The 16,191-nt window shown below is 63.3% G+C and overlaps 1 protein-coding gene across 1 annotated transcript in view; it reads left to right on the top strand.

Annotated features, from left to right (window-relative positions):
* The window catches only part of LOC106029622 (maestro heat-like repeat-containing protein family member 2B), a 51,556-nt gene extending 35,717 nt beyond the window's left edge, over positions 1–15,839 (top strand). The window contains exons 6-44 of the mRNA XM_066996572.1: positions 177–310; positions 732–854; positions 1,355–1,523; positions 1,845–1,943; positions 2,292–2,446; positions 2,753–2,896; positions 3,186–3,278; positions 3,570–3,639; positions 3,749–3,862; positions 4,124–4,197; positions 4,421–4,540; positions 4,808–4,900; positions 5,083–5,236; positions 5,439–5,479; positions 5,739–5,877; positions 6,570–6,622; positions 6,746–6,856; positions 7,124–7,243; positions 7,424–7,531; positions 7,952–8,107; positions 8,306–8,428; positions 8,701–8,780; positions 9,256–9,355; positions 9,449–9,544; positions 9,910–10,014; positions 10,145–10,268; positions 10,789–10,910; positions 11,174–11,326; positions 11,939–12,093; positions 12,346–12,487; positions 12,693–12,889; positions 13,328–13,465; positions 13,640–13,751; positions 13,883–14,029; positions 14,338–14,520; positions 14,901–15,056; positions 15,161–15,283; positions 15,455–15,548; positions 15,698–15,839. Of these exons, the coding sequence (XP_066852673.1) occupies positions 177–310; positions 732–854; positions 1,355–1,523; positions 1,845–1,943; positions 2,292–2,446; positions 2,753–2,896; positions 3,186–3,278; positions 3,570–3,639; positions 3,749–3,862; positions 4,124–4,197; positions 4,421–4,540; positions 4,808–4,900; positions 5,083–5,236; positions 5,439–5,479; positions 5,739–5,877; positions 6,570–6,622; positions 6,746–6,856; positions 7,124–7,243; positions 7,424–7,531; positions 7,952–8,107; positions 8,306–8,428; positions 8,701–8,780; positions 9,256–9,355; positions 9,449–9,544; positions 9,910–10,014; positions 10,145–10,268; positions 10,789–10,910; positions 11,174–11,326; positions 11,939–12,093; positions 12,346–12,487; positions 12,693–12,889; positions 13,328–13,465; positions 13,640–13,751; positions 13,883–14,029; positions 14,338–14,520; positions 14,901–15,056; positions 15,161–15,283; positions 15,455–15,548; positions 15,698–15,810 (4,733 nt within the window). The 3' untranslated portion in view covers positions 15,811–15,839. The remainder of the gene's footprint in view (positions 1–176; positions 311–731; positions 855–1,354; positions 1,524–1,844; positions 1,944–2,291; positions 2,447–2,752; positions 2,897–3,185; positions 3,279–3,569; positions 3,640–3,748; positions 3,863–4,123; positions 4,198–4,420; positions 4,541–4,807; positions 4,901–5,082; positions 5,237–5,438; positions 5,480–5,738; positions 5,878–6,569; positions 6,623–6,745; positions 6,857–7,123; positions 7,244–7,423; positions 7,532–7,951; positions 8,108–8,305; positions 8,429–8,700; positions 8,781–9,255; positions 9,356–9,448; positions 9,545–9,909; positions 10,015–10,144; positions 10,269–10,788; positions 10,911–11,173; positions 11,327–11,938; positions 12,094–12,345; positions 12,488–12,692; positions 12,890–13,327; positions 13,466–13,639; positions 13,752–13,882; positions 14,030–14,337; positions 14,521–14,900; positions 15,057–15,160; positions 15,284–15,454; positions 15,549–15,697) is intronic.
* Positions 15,840–16,191: the final 352 nt, after the last annotated feature.

The following is a 16,191-nucleotide window of genomic DNA, read 5'->3' as shown; positions in this document are numbered from 1 at the left end:
GAGGCCGGGGGCTGCATCCCTATGAGTTCCCAGCACGACCAGAGATGGGGACCCCAGCCTGTGCTGTTGGTGCTGGGGAGGATTCCTCTCCAGGCTGGGAGGATGCCTGCCCCAACCTGGTGCGAATCCCCACAGCCAGCCAAGCTGACGCAAACTGTTTGGTTGTTTCCTTCCAGCTTCCTTTGCTTGTGTAGGGGTCAGGACTGGACCTACACGTCATGAGGACGGTGGCAGAGAGACAGGGTCTGAGACTGTTGCCATCTCTGCCACCGTCGTGAATTCCTTGTTAAAGAAGCTGCAAGACAGAGAGGTGAGCTGCGGACATCCCGCTGTGCCGTGGGGGGTTGAGGGCTCCCCTCCACCCTGGGTGCCACCGAGGGGTCTTGCCTGATGGCCCCTCTGTCCTGCTGCTGGTGCCCGGTCCCCAAAGGCTGACCCTGCGGTCACGCTGGGCTGACGCTGCTGCGCTGCCTCCTTTCCCGCAGCAGCTCAGCCTGGAGCTGCCCAAGCATCCATCCTTGTCCTGGCCCTGTACCATGGTCCCAGGCTGGTGCCTGGTGCTTGGTCGGTTCCCAGGGCTGCTGCTCCCTCGGCTCCTTTGTGTAGCTGGACACAAGCTGGGACAGGACGCGGTGGTGCTGCTTGTGGGCTCTCACTCTAGAGTGAGGGGCAGCAGCTCGCAGCTGCCCGGGAATAAGGGCAAAGCAAGTGGTGTCGTGGTCTCTCCCTAGGGTGACCGAGCGGAGACTTACCGCCGCCTCCAGCATGTCTTGCAAGGAGATGATACCCGTCTGCAGAGCGGCGTTGTGAACCGAGTGCTCGCAGAGGTGTCTGGAGACATGAAGGCAGCCCAGGTGAGCTTGTTCTCTAGAAGGGCGAACGGAGCAGCCTGCCTCTCCCCAGCTGTGGGTGTGACATGGAGTGGCGCACAGATGGTTCACAGGGATTCAGGCCTGGGGACTTCCCCAGTGCCCCTGTGGCTGCTCCCTCTCCCAGGGAGCGCATCCCGCTAGGGGAAAGGCTGTATCCAGCCCTGCTCCAGACTGTGCAGAGCGTGGTGAGCTCCTCCACGCCAGGCGACGTGTGCGCCACCTCCCAGGGCCGGAGTTGGGCCGTGCAGTCCCCCAGTTCCTGCCTCGCGCGACTCCTGCTTAACGCAGAGGCTCTGGGGACGCGTCCCAGCTCGGGCACAGCTGTCCCGGGGGTGTTCTGTGGGGGAGACGCGGTCGTCTCACCAGTGGCTCTGACAGCAAAACGATGAGCTGAAGCCCCGTGGTCCTCACTGGCCAGCAGGGCCTGACCTGGTGCCTCAGCCTTTCTCCTGGGCAGCATTTCACCTGTGGCTCTTTTTCAGGGTGCAATGAACAATGTGACAGCAGCTGCTGGTGACGTCCTGGTGGCTCTGGCTCGTTCCCACTTTGGATTTGTGATGTCCGAGCTCCAGGGCCACCTGAAGACCATGAGGGGAGGAGCATGCCAGGAGTTTGTGCTCACCACCTTGAGCAAACTGGCCAGCAGCTATGGTATGGCCCCTTTGGCCTCGTGCTCTGGGTTATGGTCCATGACGGCCAGGAGCAGGGACCCTGCCCCTCCCTGAACGCTGTTTTGGGCCAGAGGGCTGTGGGGTTGTGGCACCTCCTCGCCTGGAGCTGGGATTTCCGCCCCACCACCCCAATGCCAGTGCTGCAAGGGTGGAAGCTGCTGGGGACTGAACCCGCAGCGACCTCCCCTGTCCCTCTGACACGTCCCCCAGCCCGGCAGCCCCAGCCCTCCTGCCCGCGGTGCTGCTCTGGCTCTGGCTGACCGTGGCTCCCTCTGTCCCTCTGCCTGTCCTCTCTCTGCAGCCCTGCGGTGCATCCCCTTCGTCGAAATGACGCTCCTTGCTCTGCACGCCATGCTGAGACAAGTGGAGAGCAGCCGGATCCTGCGCACCATCTGCAGTGGTGAGTAGAGGGGAAGGGGCCGGGCAGGCCCTCGGTGCCTCGCTCGGATCGCGGCGTGGTCCTGCGCTGGGGGGCAAACTTTGGGAAGGGCAGGGCGGGGGCTGCAATGGTAAGTGCTGGAGGGGAAGAGGCCTGCGAGGAAGAGGAGGAGGAGGAGGAGGAGGAGGAGGTGCGGTGTGCAGAAGGGGAGAAGGGGCACCGTATTTTAGTTCAGATGCCGGGAGCGCAGCACTTGGCAGTCCCAAGCCGACGCCTGGTGAGCCAGGGACTGCTCCACGCAGGCGTGGGTGAGGGAGCCAGGCACGCTGCCTGTTGCAGACTTTGACGAGCTCCTTCCTTCTGGTGCAGTGCTGGAGCAGTGGTCGAGGGCGATCAACGCTTACTTCAACGCCTGGGAGCAGTGCCCCTTCCCTCGCATCGGGGAGAAGCAGCTCTGCGAGCAGGTGTACTCCCTGTTCTGCCACGCTGTGGTAAACTGGCTGGGCCGCCATAAGAAGGAGGAGGTGAGCGCTGCTGGGGCAGCAGCGGGGCTGTGCCTGGCTGGGGCTGCCCGTGCCCCCTGGGTGGGAGCAGAGGGGTGAGGGGAGGGAGCGGGCGGGCTGACGCCGTGCCCGGGGCTGGGGGCTCCCAGCTGGCAAGTGCTTGGGCCCCAGGGCCCTTTGGCAGGGGAATGCTTGCTGTCCTCTGGAGAGAGCCCTTCTGTGGGGCAGAAGGGAAAGGGAAAGCCCTCTCTGTGCAAAGGCAGGCATGTGCTGGGGGACGCCGAGTGCTAGACAGCCCTCAGAGTATCTCGTCTCTTCCCTCTGCAGGACAAGCAGGCCATCTTCGGAGCAGTGACTGCTATGATGGCTGTCGTCCTCCATGATGCGCAGCACCAGGACCGGGTGTGGAAGCAGGTCGTCTGGCTCCTGCAGCAGTACCAGGAGGTCCAAGATACTTCCCGGGTGACAGAGGTGAGGCGTTGCGCGGGGTCTGGTGTGGCTGTGGTGTGCGTGTGAGTGCCACGAGGTGTCGGGGAGCCCTCCGAGAAGGCAGGGGGGCAGCAGGGGAGCTGTGAGGCTTCCTGGGCTGCTCGGGCAGGAAGAGAACAACCCAGGTGAGCAGGAAGCCCTGGGCAGGAGCTCTGGGGTTCTCCCTGGGAGCTGGGGTTAGGGGTTCCCCATGCCACAGGCGTGCTGGGTTTCTTCCTTCCCACGTGGCTTCAGTGGCTTTAACCCACTCGTCCTCTCCCTTCTCTTGTAGAGCCTCCATTATTTCCTGAAGACCTTGGAGGAACTTCACGCTGTCGCCCCCAAGGACAAGCTCCGTGCCATCGCTGCTGCTGTGCACCACGAGGTAAAGGGAGCCCGTGCCTGTGCTGCTGGCCCAGGTCCTGCAGGCCGGATTGCCACAGAGGGGCAGGGCAGGGCAGGGCGTCCTTCCACCAGGACCTTCCTGGAGGTGCCTCGAGGCTGTGAGCACCCTGATCCTGGCTGTTTTGTGCAGGCCCGAGGGGCAGCTCAGTTCCTTCAGCACTTCCCTCTCAGCCACCTGGCAGGAGGACTCTGGAGTGCCGGGACCCAAAAGGCAGCCTCTGATCGCTGCTCTGCCTGCGATCTTTCTCTAAAATGGACCTTTCTCCCACAGCTTGGGGACGAGACCAGGCAGCACAGTGCAGGCCATAAAGAAGAACTGAGGCAGTGCATTGTGCTTCAAGGTAAGGGAGGGAATGGGACGATGCCTGTCGTGTTCTCCCAACTTCCTTGTGAACCTCAGCCATGGGGTTTTGCTGACTATTCATGCAAAACATGGTTTCTTGCCCGCAGCTCGAATCTACCCGGAGGAGACGGTCACGTTCCTGCTGTCCCAGCTGAGCAGCGAGAACCAGGGCTCCCGCGGGACAGCGCTGACTCTGCTGGGAGCTGTGGCCCGCTCTGACGGTCAGTACCACAGGCCAGGGCCGCCAGCCAGGGCTGGGGCAGTCAGGGGGCTGAAGCTATTTGCTGTCAGAGCTTTCAGGCCCTGTAATGCAGTAGTAGCGGCAGAAACAAAGTCCTTCTGGGACGCCAGTGCTTCCCCTGCAGTCAGAGCCCAGCCCTGCTGTGCTGTCCCGCTTGTCTGTGAAAAGCCTGGGAGCTTCGAGGGATCCCTTCTGCCATCTGAGCCCTGCCTGAACGCATACCTCTCTGTGTCTCTTGCAGAACCTGCAGTGAGAGAGAAGCTGCCCCTAATTGTAGAGGCCGTGCAGCCCTTGTTCACTGAGTCCGGCACCCAGGTGAGCTCATTTAGGAAGGAACAGCGAGACCAGTGGGGCAGAGAAAGCCCCCAGAGCGGGCAGGTTGTTGTGCTGTACAAAGCCTAGCCCCGACCCCTGGCAGCGAAGGCTTCTCCTGTGCACTCGTTGCCTCTCCACGGGCTGCGAGGGCTGCCCCCAGGCAAAGGTGGCTTCCCTTTGGCTGCTGGCGGGGCAGACCGTAACCACCCTGTCTCCTTGGCAGTTGAGGAGAGCGCTCCTGGGTTTCATCAAGGATCTGCTCAGCGTCAGCATCCCGAGCTGCTTGGCATGGGATGTGGTGGCGCACATCTTTGTCGAGTTCAGGCGGGCCTCGGACAGACTGGTAAGGACAGAGCGGGACACCCGCGGCTCGGTCCCGTGCCCAGGCTGTGCCGAGAGCTCCCTCAGTGGCACTCGCAGCATCGCCTGGGCCCCGCAGAACCTCGTGTGCCCGACAGCCCTGTGCAGCGCTCGCTGCTCCCAAGCTGCCCAGCACTTCCTTGGGGCTGGGACGTGGCCCCTGAGTGGGGCCTGGCTGTCCTCATCCTCCACAGAGCCTCCTGAGGTGGGAGCTGAGAGTAATGGGGGGTTTCCCAACGCTGTCTTGCAGGCGGTAGAAGACGTCCAAGAGGAAAGAGACCTTCAGGCCCAGTGCATAGGTATCCTGGAGTCTCTGGATCTCTCTGTGGAAGGGATGACCGAAGTAAGTGGTCCTGCTCCCTGCTGCTGCAGCCACTTTTCACCTTCAGGGTGTTTTTGCCAGCCCTCGCCTGCCCCCCCGGAGCTCGACCCTAATGGGCTCCAAGGGATGCGCAAGCCATCCTTTTCACCTCTGAGCCAAGATGGGAATGCTGATGTGCCAAACTTCCTCCTCCTCCTCTGCAGCTCTTGTGGCCACGGCTCCTGCAGTACGTGGTGCCGGCCCAGTACTGCGGCATGCTGGTCCCGCTGTTGCGTTGTCTCCAAGCCCTGATCGAGAGGCAGAAGCAAACGGAAGGGCAAGAGGACACCGAGAAGCCTGCTGACGTCCAGGAGCAAGGTGGGACCAGAAGGTGCCCCAGCAACCTGTGCCGGGCTCGGCCAGGGGCCTGCCTGGTGCATGCCTCCCTGCACCCTGGCAGCCCCCAGGCCAGCTCTGCAGCTGCACGGGTACTCTCAGCCCCGCGTCGGGGCGTCGAAGGTGCGAGGGGCTGGGTGCAGAGGTGCTCAGGGGCTCACCCTGCCTTTTTTCCTCCTTGCAGCCAAGAAGCCCACGCCACAGGCCCTACTGGTTCGGCTGTTGGTGAGTAGCGGGGCCCCGGGGCAAGAGCTTTTCTGGCCAGGGGCAGGGGGAGATGCTGGGGCAGGGATGCTTTTGCTGGCAGCCCCGAGGAGGAGGCAGCGCGTCCCAGCGTGCCCAAGCCCACGGGCTGGGGATCCCGCTCCCTCCCTGGGGCTGGAAGCACGTGGGGGGAGGCGCCGAGGCAGAGTCGAGCTCCCTCGTGGGAGAAGCCGCGTCCCTGGTGGAAGGAGTGACCCCATCTCTCTCTGTCCTCGTCTAGGTGGTGGCAGCTTGTGATCAGTGCAGGGAATGCGCGGTTGCTGCCCTACAGCTGCTGCAGGCCCTGCAGAGCAGGATCCACAGCTCCCTGAGGGGACTGTGGCCCATCCGCATCCCCCGCATGCTGCAGTACCTTGAAGGTAAGGTGCCAGTGTGGAGGGCCGGGCTCAGGAGAGCTGGAGGGGGCAGGAAAACAGCCTCCCAGCATGGCGTAGGGGAACCGCTGCCGTCCCCCTTCCAGGCAGCCAGCGTGGAGGCTGGGGGCAGCGATCTGCTGGGATCAGCTCGTCCCAGGGGTGGACGGGGCCATCGATGTCCCCGTGGAGGGCAGGTCTGGGCAGTGTCCCCCTGCCCCTGCTGGGACGGTGCTTGGGGCAGGGGTGGGACCAGCGCCCCTGGCTCTGGAAGGCCGAGTGCCTGGGGCAGGTCTGCAGCAGCTGTTCTGGGCAGCTCGGTCCCACGTTGGGCAGCGCAGTAGCCTGGGAGGAGGCCCTAAATGGGCTGCAAGTGTTGGGTCTGTCAGGAGAAAATGTGTGCGGCTGTGCACGCTGGGGCACGGTGCTCGAGTAGTGCGGGGATCACAGTCGGGCAGCGGCGATCGGCCCCAGTCAGTCTTTCCTTCCCCGGCTTGAGTCGGTGGCTCTGGCCAATGTCCCTGGGATCCAGCCCGGGTCTGCAGCCTGGCAAGAGCTTTGGTGCAGGCAATTTTAGGCCCTTTCAAGCCCGGGACTTCTGGGGTTTTTGGCTCCCAGGGAAGGAGAGCACTGAACTCTTTCTTCTCCGGTGCTGGCTTAAGTGACAGCGAGGCATTTTGCTTCCTCTTGCTTTCCAGAAAAAACAGAGGGCTTCCTGGACTCTGAAGAGTGGCAGTGCTATCTGCTTAAGGTACAGCATCCCTGGGGGTGAGGCTGTGGGCAGTTGTGCCCCGACAGCTCCTGGGGCACGTGAACGTGAAAGGCCCGGGCAAAGGGCGAGACAACATTTGCCTCCTGTCGTGTTCCCCCCCAGTTCCTGACGGAGTCGGTGGAGGAGATGCTGGTGGACCAGCCATGGGTCGTGTGCCTGAGCCGGGAGCTGAGCCAGCAGCTGAGCAACCCCTCCAGCAGCGCCGAGGACAAGGTTTGCGCCCTGCCTGCACCCTCCTGGCAGCACAGCCCCGGGGCACCCAGCTCCGGGGCTGGGGCTGAAGGAGCGCGTTCCCCGTGCGGGCTGTCGTCACCGCTCCCCCTGCCCTCGCCCCAAAGATGCTTCCCTCCGTGCTGCCCAGGGTCGGCTACAGCCGGGCGCCGCGGCTGCTCCCTGGGCTGTTGGGGCCTGTCGCGGCCAGGCCCTGTCCTGACAAGTCGTGCCGTTACCACGTCTCTGTCTCGGTCTCTTCTCTTTCAGAACTTCCTGTACCAGGCTCTCGGCACGGTGCTGGCCTCTTGTCGGCAGCTCACCCACGTCCAAGGGCAGCTGCTGAAATACTTAAAAGAAACAGATGCCACCAGCCCATGTGACAGACAGGTGAGGTTTCCTCTCCTGCCCCTGCTCTGCCCGGTGTCCCCTCGTCCCAGCCCTGCTCCGGACCTTTTTCATTTCCTTGTAGCTGCTGTTTCCCTCGGGCAATGTCCTGCCTTGCCGTCGTAGCTGGCCAGGACTGGCCAGCGTGTGCCAGAGCTCACTCCCATTTCTCCATCACTGCAGGGAATAGCTTCAGTGGTCTCCTATGCTGCTGAGCGCCACTTCTACCTGGCCCTGGATGCAATGCGTGAGTTCACCCAGTGGCTCATCGCATTCGACAGACGTCGAAAGGTAATGGGTGCAGGGTTTTAGTGTTCGGCCTTCTCTTGCCCTGTTCTCACTTCCTGAACAGTGGCGGCCGAGTCGTGGCAGCCACATTGCATTTACCCCTCCCGTAAGAGCTACCTAAGACGCACTGCCCCCTCCAGAAAGCTGAGGGCCAGGAGCCGGAGCCCTGTGAGCTCTTGCTGGCTCTGCCCCTCACCTGGGGGCCATGGGCAAGCCTTTCATGGCCAGTACGCCCCTGCCGGGCACAGGCTGCTCACCTCAGGGCAGGAATGGGACAAACTCCTTCGGATGGTTTTCCACGGCCCTGCACAGCTGAGCCACACAGCCCCTTACAGCCCCGCTCCCCAGCCCCACAAATTCGTCGAGTCCTGGGGCACAGCAGGGCCAGCGGACTGACATCTCGGGGCATCTTACTCAACACAGGCGCAGAAGGGACACCAGAGAGCTCAGGCCGCTTGGGCTGCAGCCATGCTTACCTATGGCAAGGTTGCACTGCACGCGCCCAAGTCAGAACTGCTGGCCTGCGTGGAGGAAGACATCCTGGCCAACATCCTGGAGCTCTTCCATGCCTGCAGAAAGGTAGGAGCGTGGGGCACAGAGGGGCAGGGAGGGCTGGGGGCCCCCACGTGCCGAGGTGGACGGTCTCTTTCTGAACGTCCCCTGAGTGGTTTGTCCTGAATGTCCAGGTCCAACCCCAGCCCCTAAGAACCCCTCGCCCGTGTTCCTCTCCCAGCTCTTCAAGCAGTTCAACTGGTGTTTTTCTCTCTCGGGTCTCAGGAACTGCAGCACAAGCTCGCCCTGCTGAACAGCATCAAGGAGGTCACCTGTGCCATCCAGGCTGCGGACACCCAGCACAGCTTCAGGCTCTGCAAGAAGCCGGAGGTGCTAGAGATCCTGCTGGTGAGTGCCTGGAGCCGGGGCTGCCCGCAGGGGAGGTGCGATGGTCTCCCCCGGCCACCCACCAGCTCCTGAGCTCCCGAAGCCTTGTCCCCAGCTTCTGGGCCCTGGGGAGCTGGCACTCGGTGGCTGGGGAGCACGGTGGCTCTGTGGTGGCCGTGGGGATGAAGGGGCTGGTGCGGGCGCAGGCCTGTCAGCAGAGCCGGCTCCTGGGGCGGGTGGGCAGGCTCTCCGTGCCACTGCCCGCCCTGAGTGCGTCTCTCTGGGACTTGCAGGACTTGATGGAGGAGGATGCCTGCGACACCCCTGTGTCCCAAGTGCATCTCAAGATGCTTCAGCTCCTGGAGCAGCTGAGGTGAGGTCTGTGCCCCAGGCTGTGGGGGCTCGCTGTGCGTCCCAGCCCAGCCGGCTGGTGCAGCCCCAGTGGTCTCGAGTACGGGGCAGGGAGCTGTGCGGCTCTGGGCCGGGACGGCGTGCCCCGTCCTGGGTGACTTCCGAAGGCCGGGGGGCTGTTGGGGCTGGGGGGCCGCATCCACAGAGACGGGGCTGGGCTGTCATGGTCAGCGAGCCATGAGCGCTGTGCCGGCAGAAAGGCCCTGGCTCTCCAGGGGACGGGAAGGGCAAGGAACGGGCACCTGGGGGGGGTCTCCTTGCCCCTGGGGGTGAGTGCTTGGCCGCTGCCAGGGAGCTGCCAGGAACTGCCGGAGCTGGAGCTCACCAGCACGGGCTGGGGGGGCCGGGTCTGGGGCTCAAACCCAGTCGGCGTTTGGGCCACTCTGGAGATTGCTGGTAAACCCCCTCACTGTTCTCTCCTTCTTTTCTCCATCCAGCACGCTGAAGCCTTGCATGGACTGGGAGAACAGGTGCTCCCAGGTGGCTGTGTGCTGCTGGAGAGTCCTGTCGTGCCCTCCTGAGGAGACAGAGCTGCAGGTACCTGCCAGCCCTTCCCTGCACACCTCAGCGCTCCCTGTGCCCTGGCAGCTGCCGCGGTGCTCAGCCTCACTCCTCCTTTCCCGTTTTCAGTCTCTGCAGGCATCGTGTGAGGAAGCTCTGGGCCAGCTTGTGTCAGCCCTTCTCAAAGCAGAAGGGACCTCCAGCGCCTTCGCGGACGTGGTCTCCGTGAGTATCCATGAGGCAGTGGGGCAGAGTTGGGGCCTTAGGGGATGCCCAGAGGAGGATCCGTTCCCTGCCGCAGTGCCAGGGCAGGCAAAGGAACGGGCCCTGCGGGAGGCAAAGCCAAGAGCCAGGCTCCCAAGTGCCAGGCTGGCACAGGGAGATGCCGGTGGGGAAACGGCTCCTGGGTGAGGGCAGGGGTGCGTGGAGCGAGCGGGGCAGGGGGGTGGCAGTGCCGGTGCTCGGCGGGGCTGGGGCCACGCGGAGCCGCAGGGCAGGCCCTGCGGGAAGGGGCCAGAAGAGGAGGGAGGCAGAGAGGGGTGCTGGGGAGAGAAGGACACCCGTCACGAGACGCATGTGCTCCACCCCAGATCTTGCTGCGCCACCTCACGTCAACGAAAGCATGGGAGCGAGAGAGGGCCCTGCAGGTCTGCGCCCAGCTGCTGGGCACTTACGAAGAGCTCTTCAAGTGTTCGGTGAGTAGGGAGCCCCGCGTGCCCCGTCCCCTCTCCCTGCTGGCCACGGCCCCGATGCCTGGCCATGGCCTGGGGAGGCGAGCAGGCACTGGGCTGCCTGCGAGCTTCCTCCTGCCTCTCGCCCCCGCAGAGGGAACGCACCTGCTCGCAGTTCGGCTCCTTGGTCGGCGTGCTGGGGCCTCTGCTGAGCGACTCCCAGGCCACGTCCCGGCAGAGGGCAGGGGCCTGCCTCAGCTGCCTCCTCCGGATCCAAGGTGAGGAAAGCGGGTTCTTCCTGGCCCCCATCAGCCCCATCTTCTCTTCCTTCCCTGCCCAGCGAGGGCTTTTGTTTACGTCCCTTCCCAGCCAGTCAAGAAACACTGTCGCGACGAATGAGGGGAGTGGACGGGGCGCTCTGTGGCCCTGCACAATCACCGTTCCCACTAAGAAATCGGTTGGAAGCGAGCTCCTGCCCCCTCCTCAGTGAGCAGCGTCTGCGCTGAGGAATTTGCGGGGAGGTTTGCTCCCTCCCGGAGACGCTGGTGCCCGGTGCAGGACCTGGGGACGCAGCAGCTGGGAGCAGAGGCCTGCGGCTGCTGGGACCCCACAGCCCCAAAACAGCTCCAGGGGAAGGAGGGCTCTGTGCGGCCCGGGATGTGTCAGCCACGGAGCCGGGCTGGTGGCATCCTGCCACGGGAGGGTTGGGAGGGCCCTGGCCTTTGCTCCCCAGCCTCCTCTATCCACGTCTGGCGCCAGAGATTCAGTTCCCCTAACCAGGACTCCCTTCCCTCACAGCATGTGGCATGACGAAGACCAGGAGAGCGGTGCTCCAAGTGCCTGACTGCAAGGAGCTGTGTGAGAGGCTGAAGAGCACGGAGGACGGGTCTCTGTGTGAGGAGCCTGCCAAAATAGCGAAGGTAACTGGCTCCAGAGAGTGAGGTGGGGGCCCCAGTGCATTTGTCAGGAGGTGCGTTTCGCACGCAGGGAAACAAGACGAGAGGAGATGGTTCTAAACCCCTCCGCTGCAGGAAGTACAAAAAAGCAGCGTATGCACAGAGGAGTGTGCCCTGAGTGCCCTCTCAGTGACCAGCGAGCTGCTGAGCTCAGAGGCCCCTGGAGTTTCCTTTCTGTTCTAAAGAGCCGGAGCAGAGCTGTGACAGTGTCTCTCCTGTCTCTCCAGGGGGTTTGCCAGTACTTCCCCCAGGGACAGGCCAGGAGCTTCATGGACGCCATCATGAAGACCTTCGAATGCGCTAACGAGGAGCGTGCACAGGCAGCTGGCGACTGGATGATCGGATTCCTGGAAGCGTGCGGAAAGGAAATACGTCCAGAGGTAAGGGAGACCCTTGTAACCCTCGGCCTTGACTTCTCTCTGTTGGCTGTTGTGCTGCACCTCGTGTGGGCTGAAGAAATGCAGCCCGAGCGCGGAGCTGAGGGGACCGCTGCTGCTTGACACGTTCTGCTCTGTGCGGTCCTCTGACGAGGACTCAGGCACTGCACTCTCAAGTCTCCCGTCGGCGCAGGTCCTTGCCCCGGGCGAGGCAGTTACCGCTGGGACACACCAACCTTCCCGTTCCTCCCCACTGCCTGCAAGGTGTCGGAGCCTGCTGGGTTGCGATCTCCCATCGCTGCAGCCGTGCGCCGGCGATTATCCAGGCTGTTGGGCATAAAATGTGCCCAGGCCTTCGGTGTGCTCAAATCGCTCAGCTGCTGCCACCGCCGGCCCCAGGCACACGCAGCGACGGAGGGGGGTGTGCGCGTGTGCACGTTGGTGTGCGTCAGCGCCGAGAGCACACGCGCCCCCAGCCGTGAGGCAGGGCTCAGGGACGAGGGCTTGTCAGCGTGCCAAGGCGGCAGGCGTTGCTCAGGCGCCGAGTGACCGTGCTGGGGTCCTGCACAGGCAAAGGATACGCTGAGGTGTGCCATCTCGCCCCTTGCCTTGCAGGTGCCTGAAGTCGTGAACATCCTGTGGAAGGCCATGTATACCATGCAGCAGGGCACCCTCAGGGACCTGCTCTTCAAGGCAGCCCGTCTCCTGGCCGGCTTCCACCCCCAGCCTGTGGTGGACAGCCTCCTCCAGACAGAACTGCCCTCAGAGAGGTATGTGCGCTCCCCCCTTGCCCCGCTGTGGCCAAACAGCAACCCCAGGCTTGCCTGCGGAAGGCAGATCCAGGGAAGCAGCAGGTCCCATTCCTCCCCCAGAAGCCTGGGCTCTGCGAGATCGTGCGCTCGTGCCTCTGGGGAAGCAGGCATCGTATGCCCGCTGCTGGCGAGGAGAGCGTTTGGCCTCTGGGGAGGGCACCAGGGCTGCCAGAGGACGGGGCTCACGGGTGAACGTCTGGTTGCTTGCAGAGACATGGTGCAGCTCTGGAGGAGCCTGGGCAGCAGCGACCTCGGGCCTCAGGTCCTGAGGCACTTAGCAGAGAGGCTGGACAAGCCACCTAAAACCAGACCTTTGTGCAACGATGCTGATCAAGAGCCGCATCGTCTCAAGGTATGTTCGTCGGCAGAAGCATTTCTGCAGCTTCCCACCTGCTTTCTAACTTAGCTCATCAGGGTGAGGGACTTGGGGGTCATCCGAGGCTGTCCCAGGTGTGAGACCTGCCGGCAGGAAGAGTCCCCCAGGGGGACAGGGGCACCAGCGGGCTGGTGGGAAAGGCGGTGTTTAACAGGTTCTTGTGGGTCACATTTCCCTGCAGCTCCTCTGTGCGATCTCTGAGGTAGTGTCTGCTCTGCTGACCGCGGAGGCAGTCCGGGACCTGCTTCCTCACCTCCTTCCAGTCCTCCTGCAGTGGGTCAGCAACGAACTGGGGGTAGAGTTGCTGTTTCCCCCTCTGAGTCCTCCAAGAGGACTCCTCCTCTTCAAGGACACGGGACAAGAGGAGCTGTTGTGCGGGTAAGGAGCAGCAGGGGCGGGGAACGGGGGGCTTCAGTTCCCCAGCCAGGCACGTTTGTTCGTGGTGCTGAGGGAGCCAAAGGGCTGCCCTGTTTCCCAAGCCTGCCCTGTCTCCCAGGTGTGGAAACGGGTCGCCGGGGCTCGTTTGACTTCTGTCCTCTGCTGGAGAAGGATCTGTTCCCAGACGGGACGGGACCGACGGCTGCTCTCGGCCTGTCTCCTCTGCGTCCCCGATTACAGCGTGTCCTTCCTCTCCCTGGACCGATCCAGGAGAGACCGGGCGTCAAACCCTGCGCAGGGCTGGCAGCTCTCGGGACAGGGGAGACCCCAGGCGTGGGGCAGCCCGGGGCGCTGGGACCGGGGTGTTTCGGCAGAGCCAAGACAAAACTTCCCCTCTGGTGCCACGATGTGAGATTTCTGTGGGTTTTCTTTCGCCAGACTCTACTGTGATGCTCTGGAGCAAGTGCTGAGAAGATGCCTGGACGAGAGGTGGCAGCAGGTGCTCTGCAGGCACGGAGTGTGGCCATCCTTGGACTTGCCTCAGTGGCACTGCAACAGCGTGCAGCTGCTGACCAGGTGAGAGCCCAGCGGGTGGCTGTGCCCCGGGAAGCAGCCGCAGGACCCTTCCCGTGTGCCTGGGGAGCTCTCCTGGGAGGCAGGGCAGCGCCTGCATCGCAGCAGGGGACGTTTCGGGCCGTGGCCCGTGGCCTTCCCACCTGACCACGTCACCTGCTTGTGCTCTGTGTGCAGTGTGCTGCTCCGTGCCCGGCTCGTCTCGCGTGCGCTCATACAGACCTTCCTGCCGTGGCTGCACTCCCCCTTGCCAAACCTGCAGGTCACGGCGCTGGCTTTCTTCGCTGAGGTGAGGCGGCGCGTGGGGCGGGGCGGGCTCAGAGGGCTTTTCGGAAGAAACTGCTGCTTGGGGTGTCTCTTTATGGAAGAGACCAGCCGAGGTCCCATGCCAGCACTAACAGACCTTTGGCTGTCTTGTAGCTGATGAAGGACCCGCCAGCTGAGGGGAAGGATCTCCTGAAGCCCCTGGTACGGCTCTTCCTGGAGAAGCTGCAGCATCCGAGCTGTGCTGTGCAGCACATGGCAGCGAGAGGCCTGGGCAGTGCTGTCAGTGGCTTGCCCAAGAAGGTGAGGCGCACTTTCCTCTGCTCTGGCTGCAGCCCCCCAGCAGAGAGCCGGGCAGAGGCTGCGTGAGAGCCAAGCAGAGCCGCGGGGCAGTTCGGGAGCCTGGGGCAGAGCAGCACGGGGAGATGGGGGCTTCCCAACAGCCAGGCTGCTCTCCAAGCTCAGCACGGTGGCAGCGGGGAACCGTGCGAGTGCCGTTCGTCACGGGGTTGTGCCGCAGCCGCACCCCCTTGCCGAACAGACGTGGGGAGAAAGGGTGGGCATTGCAGGCAGGAGCCGCGAGCAGCTTGTGCGCATCTTTGGCGTTGCAGGTTCAAAAGCACAAGAGGAGCATCGTGGCAGCACTGGAGCGTGAAATGAGGAACGTGGACCATCCAGAGGTGGCTGTGGAGAGCATGTTGGCCCTGGCAGAAATATTTGCAAAGCAGACAGCGAAGGGCTTGGGCGGGGCCTTCAGACGCATCGCCCGCTCCACCAGGAAGTTCCTTGATGCCGTGAGTGAACCTACTTTTCTCCCACTTGTCCGAGGGGCGTGGGGTGGGCAGGGGCCTGCCTGTGCTGCGAGGAGGTGCTCCTCCAGGCAACCAGCTGCCGTGGCCCCTCTCTCTCTCTCTCTCCTGCGGGTGGGACGCACCGAGCGCCCCGGCACTCAGGTGCCATTTCTTAGGGGTGGGACGAGGAAGGGACCTTCCACATGGCAGGGAAGGGGCCGGGATGAGGTGACCTCGTTCTGGAGCTGGTTTCCAAAGCGCCACTGCCAACAGCGCTGTGCTCGCTCGCCCTCAGTTGTCAGTCCCTGATGCTTCGTTGTTGCAGAGAGGCTGGGAGACGATGCCTTCGTGACCCAGCTCACAGATGGCTTTCTGGGTTGCAGAAGCAAGAGGACCTTCGTTTTGCGGCCTTCAGTCTCTACACGGCCCTGGCTGCTGGCGCCAAGGACAATCTCACCACGTTCTTCAGCGGAGAAGTGGAGCAGATATTGGGAAGCCTCTTCCTGCACCTCCAGGACCCCAGCTGTGCAGTATCCAGCGTAAGAACCCCCTGAGCTTATTTGCCAACCCACAGAAAGGCTCCCTGAGGAGCTGCCTCCCTGGCAAGGGAGAAGGAACGACCGAGCACAATGCTCTTTTCCAGGTTTGCAGGACAGCCCTCTATGTCTGCGCTCCTTTCGTCGAGCCAAAGGGGCTGCAGGTAGTCGTCAAGAATGCCATCGGGCGCAGTGGAGCACAGCTGCAGAGCGAGGTCTGCTCTTACCTGGTGAGTGAGCCCTGTCCCGGGGCGACGCTGGGGCCACGGGGCCCGGCACCGAGCGGGGAGCATGGCGTGACGCGTCCGTCCGTCCCGCCGCATGCTCCCCGGGAGTCTGAGGGCTCGGCAGCGAGGCCTCTCCGGCCCAAGCAGAATTCACACCTCCCTGCTCTCCCCCAGGAGACACATGCTCCCGAGCTGCTGAAGACACTCAAGTGCCAGCAGAAGCCACCACTGAAGAAGCGGTCCACAGATGCCACTCTCCACGTCCTTGGTGAGAGCCGGGACGGAGCTCTCTGCTCCGCTCCCACCGGGGCGGCCCAGGGGCTGCCAAGCGCTGCCCCAGCCGCCTTCCCTACGGTGCCCAGGAGGGCACGGCCAGGGGCCGTATCTTGACACTGCCTCTTCTTCCCCACGCTACAGAAGCCAGCCCGGAGCACAAAGAAGGCAGCCCAAAGCATGCTGAAGACATCCCAGAGCATGCAGAAGATCTCTCGGGGCACACAGAAGACGTCCCCGAGCTTGCAGAGGCCTGAGCACCCACAGAATAAAAATCCAGAGAGCACAGCGGCTGTGGACTGGGTCCTTCCCAGGGTGGCATTGGTGGGAGCTGGGGCCAGGCAGCGCTGCCTGCAAACCTCTCAGCACTGGTGGGATGGGGAGGGTCAGGGCCAAAGCACCAGTGCTCCGATCCCCCATCCATGTCCAAATGTAGTCCCAAAGCTGGGAAAAAACAAGAAAACCTTGAAGAAAATTGGGAGGCCTGCAGCTTGTGTAGTCTTTTAGCTGAAGGAAAGAGACAGGTAGCCTTGAGCTAGCAGAAGCAAGGAAGATAAGGGATAAAAGGTTAAAAAGAAGAAGGAGAAAACCAGCTCCAGACTGGTTTTCCAACTATAGTTACCTTTTGCTCATTAAGG

Source organism: Anser cygnoides, chromosome 4, assembly GCF_040182565.1.
Source record: "Anser cygnoides isolate HZ-2024a breed goose chromosome 4, Taihu_goose_T2T_genome, whole genome shotgun sequence".
In the NCBI taxonomy this organism is placed as follows: Eukaryota; Metazoa; Chordata; class Aves; order Anseriformes; family Anatidae; genus Anser; species Anser cygnoides.
Note: the sequence above shows the minus strand (reverse complement) of the source record. Positions and strands in the feature narration are given on the sequence as shown.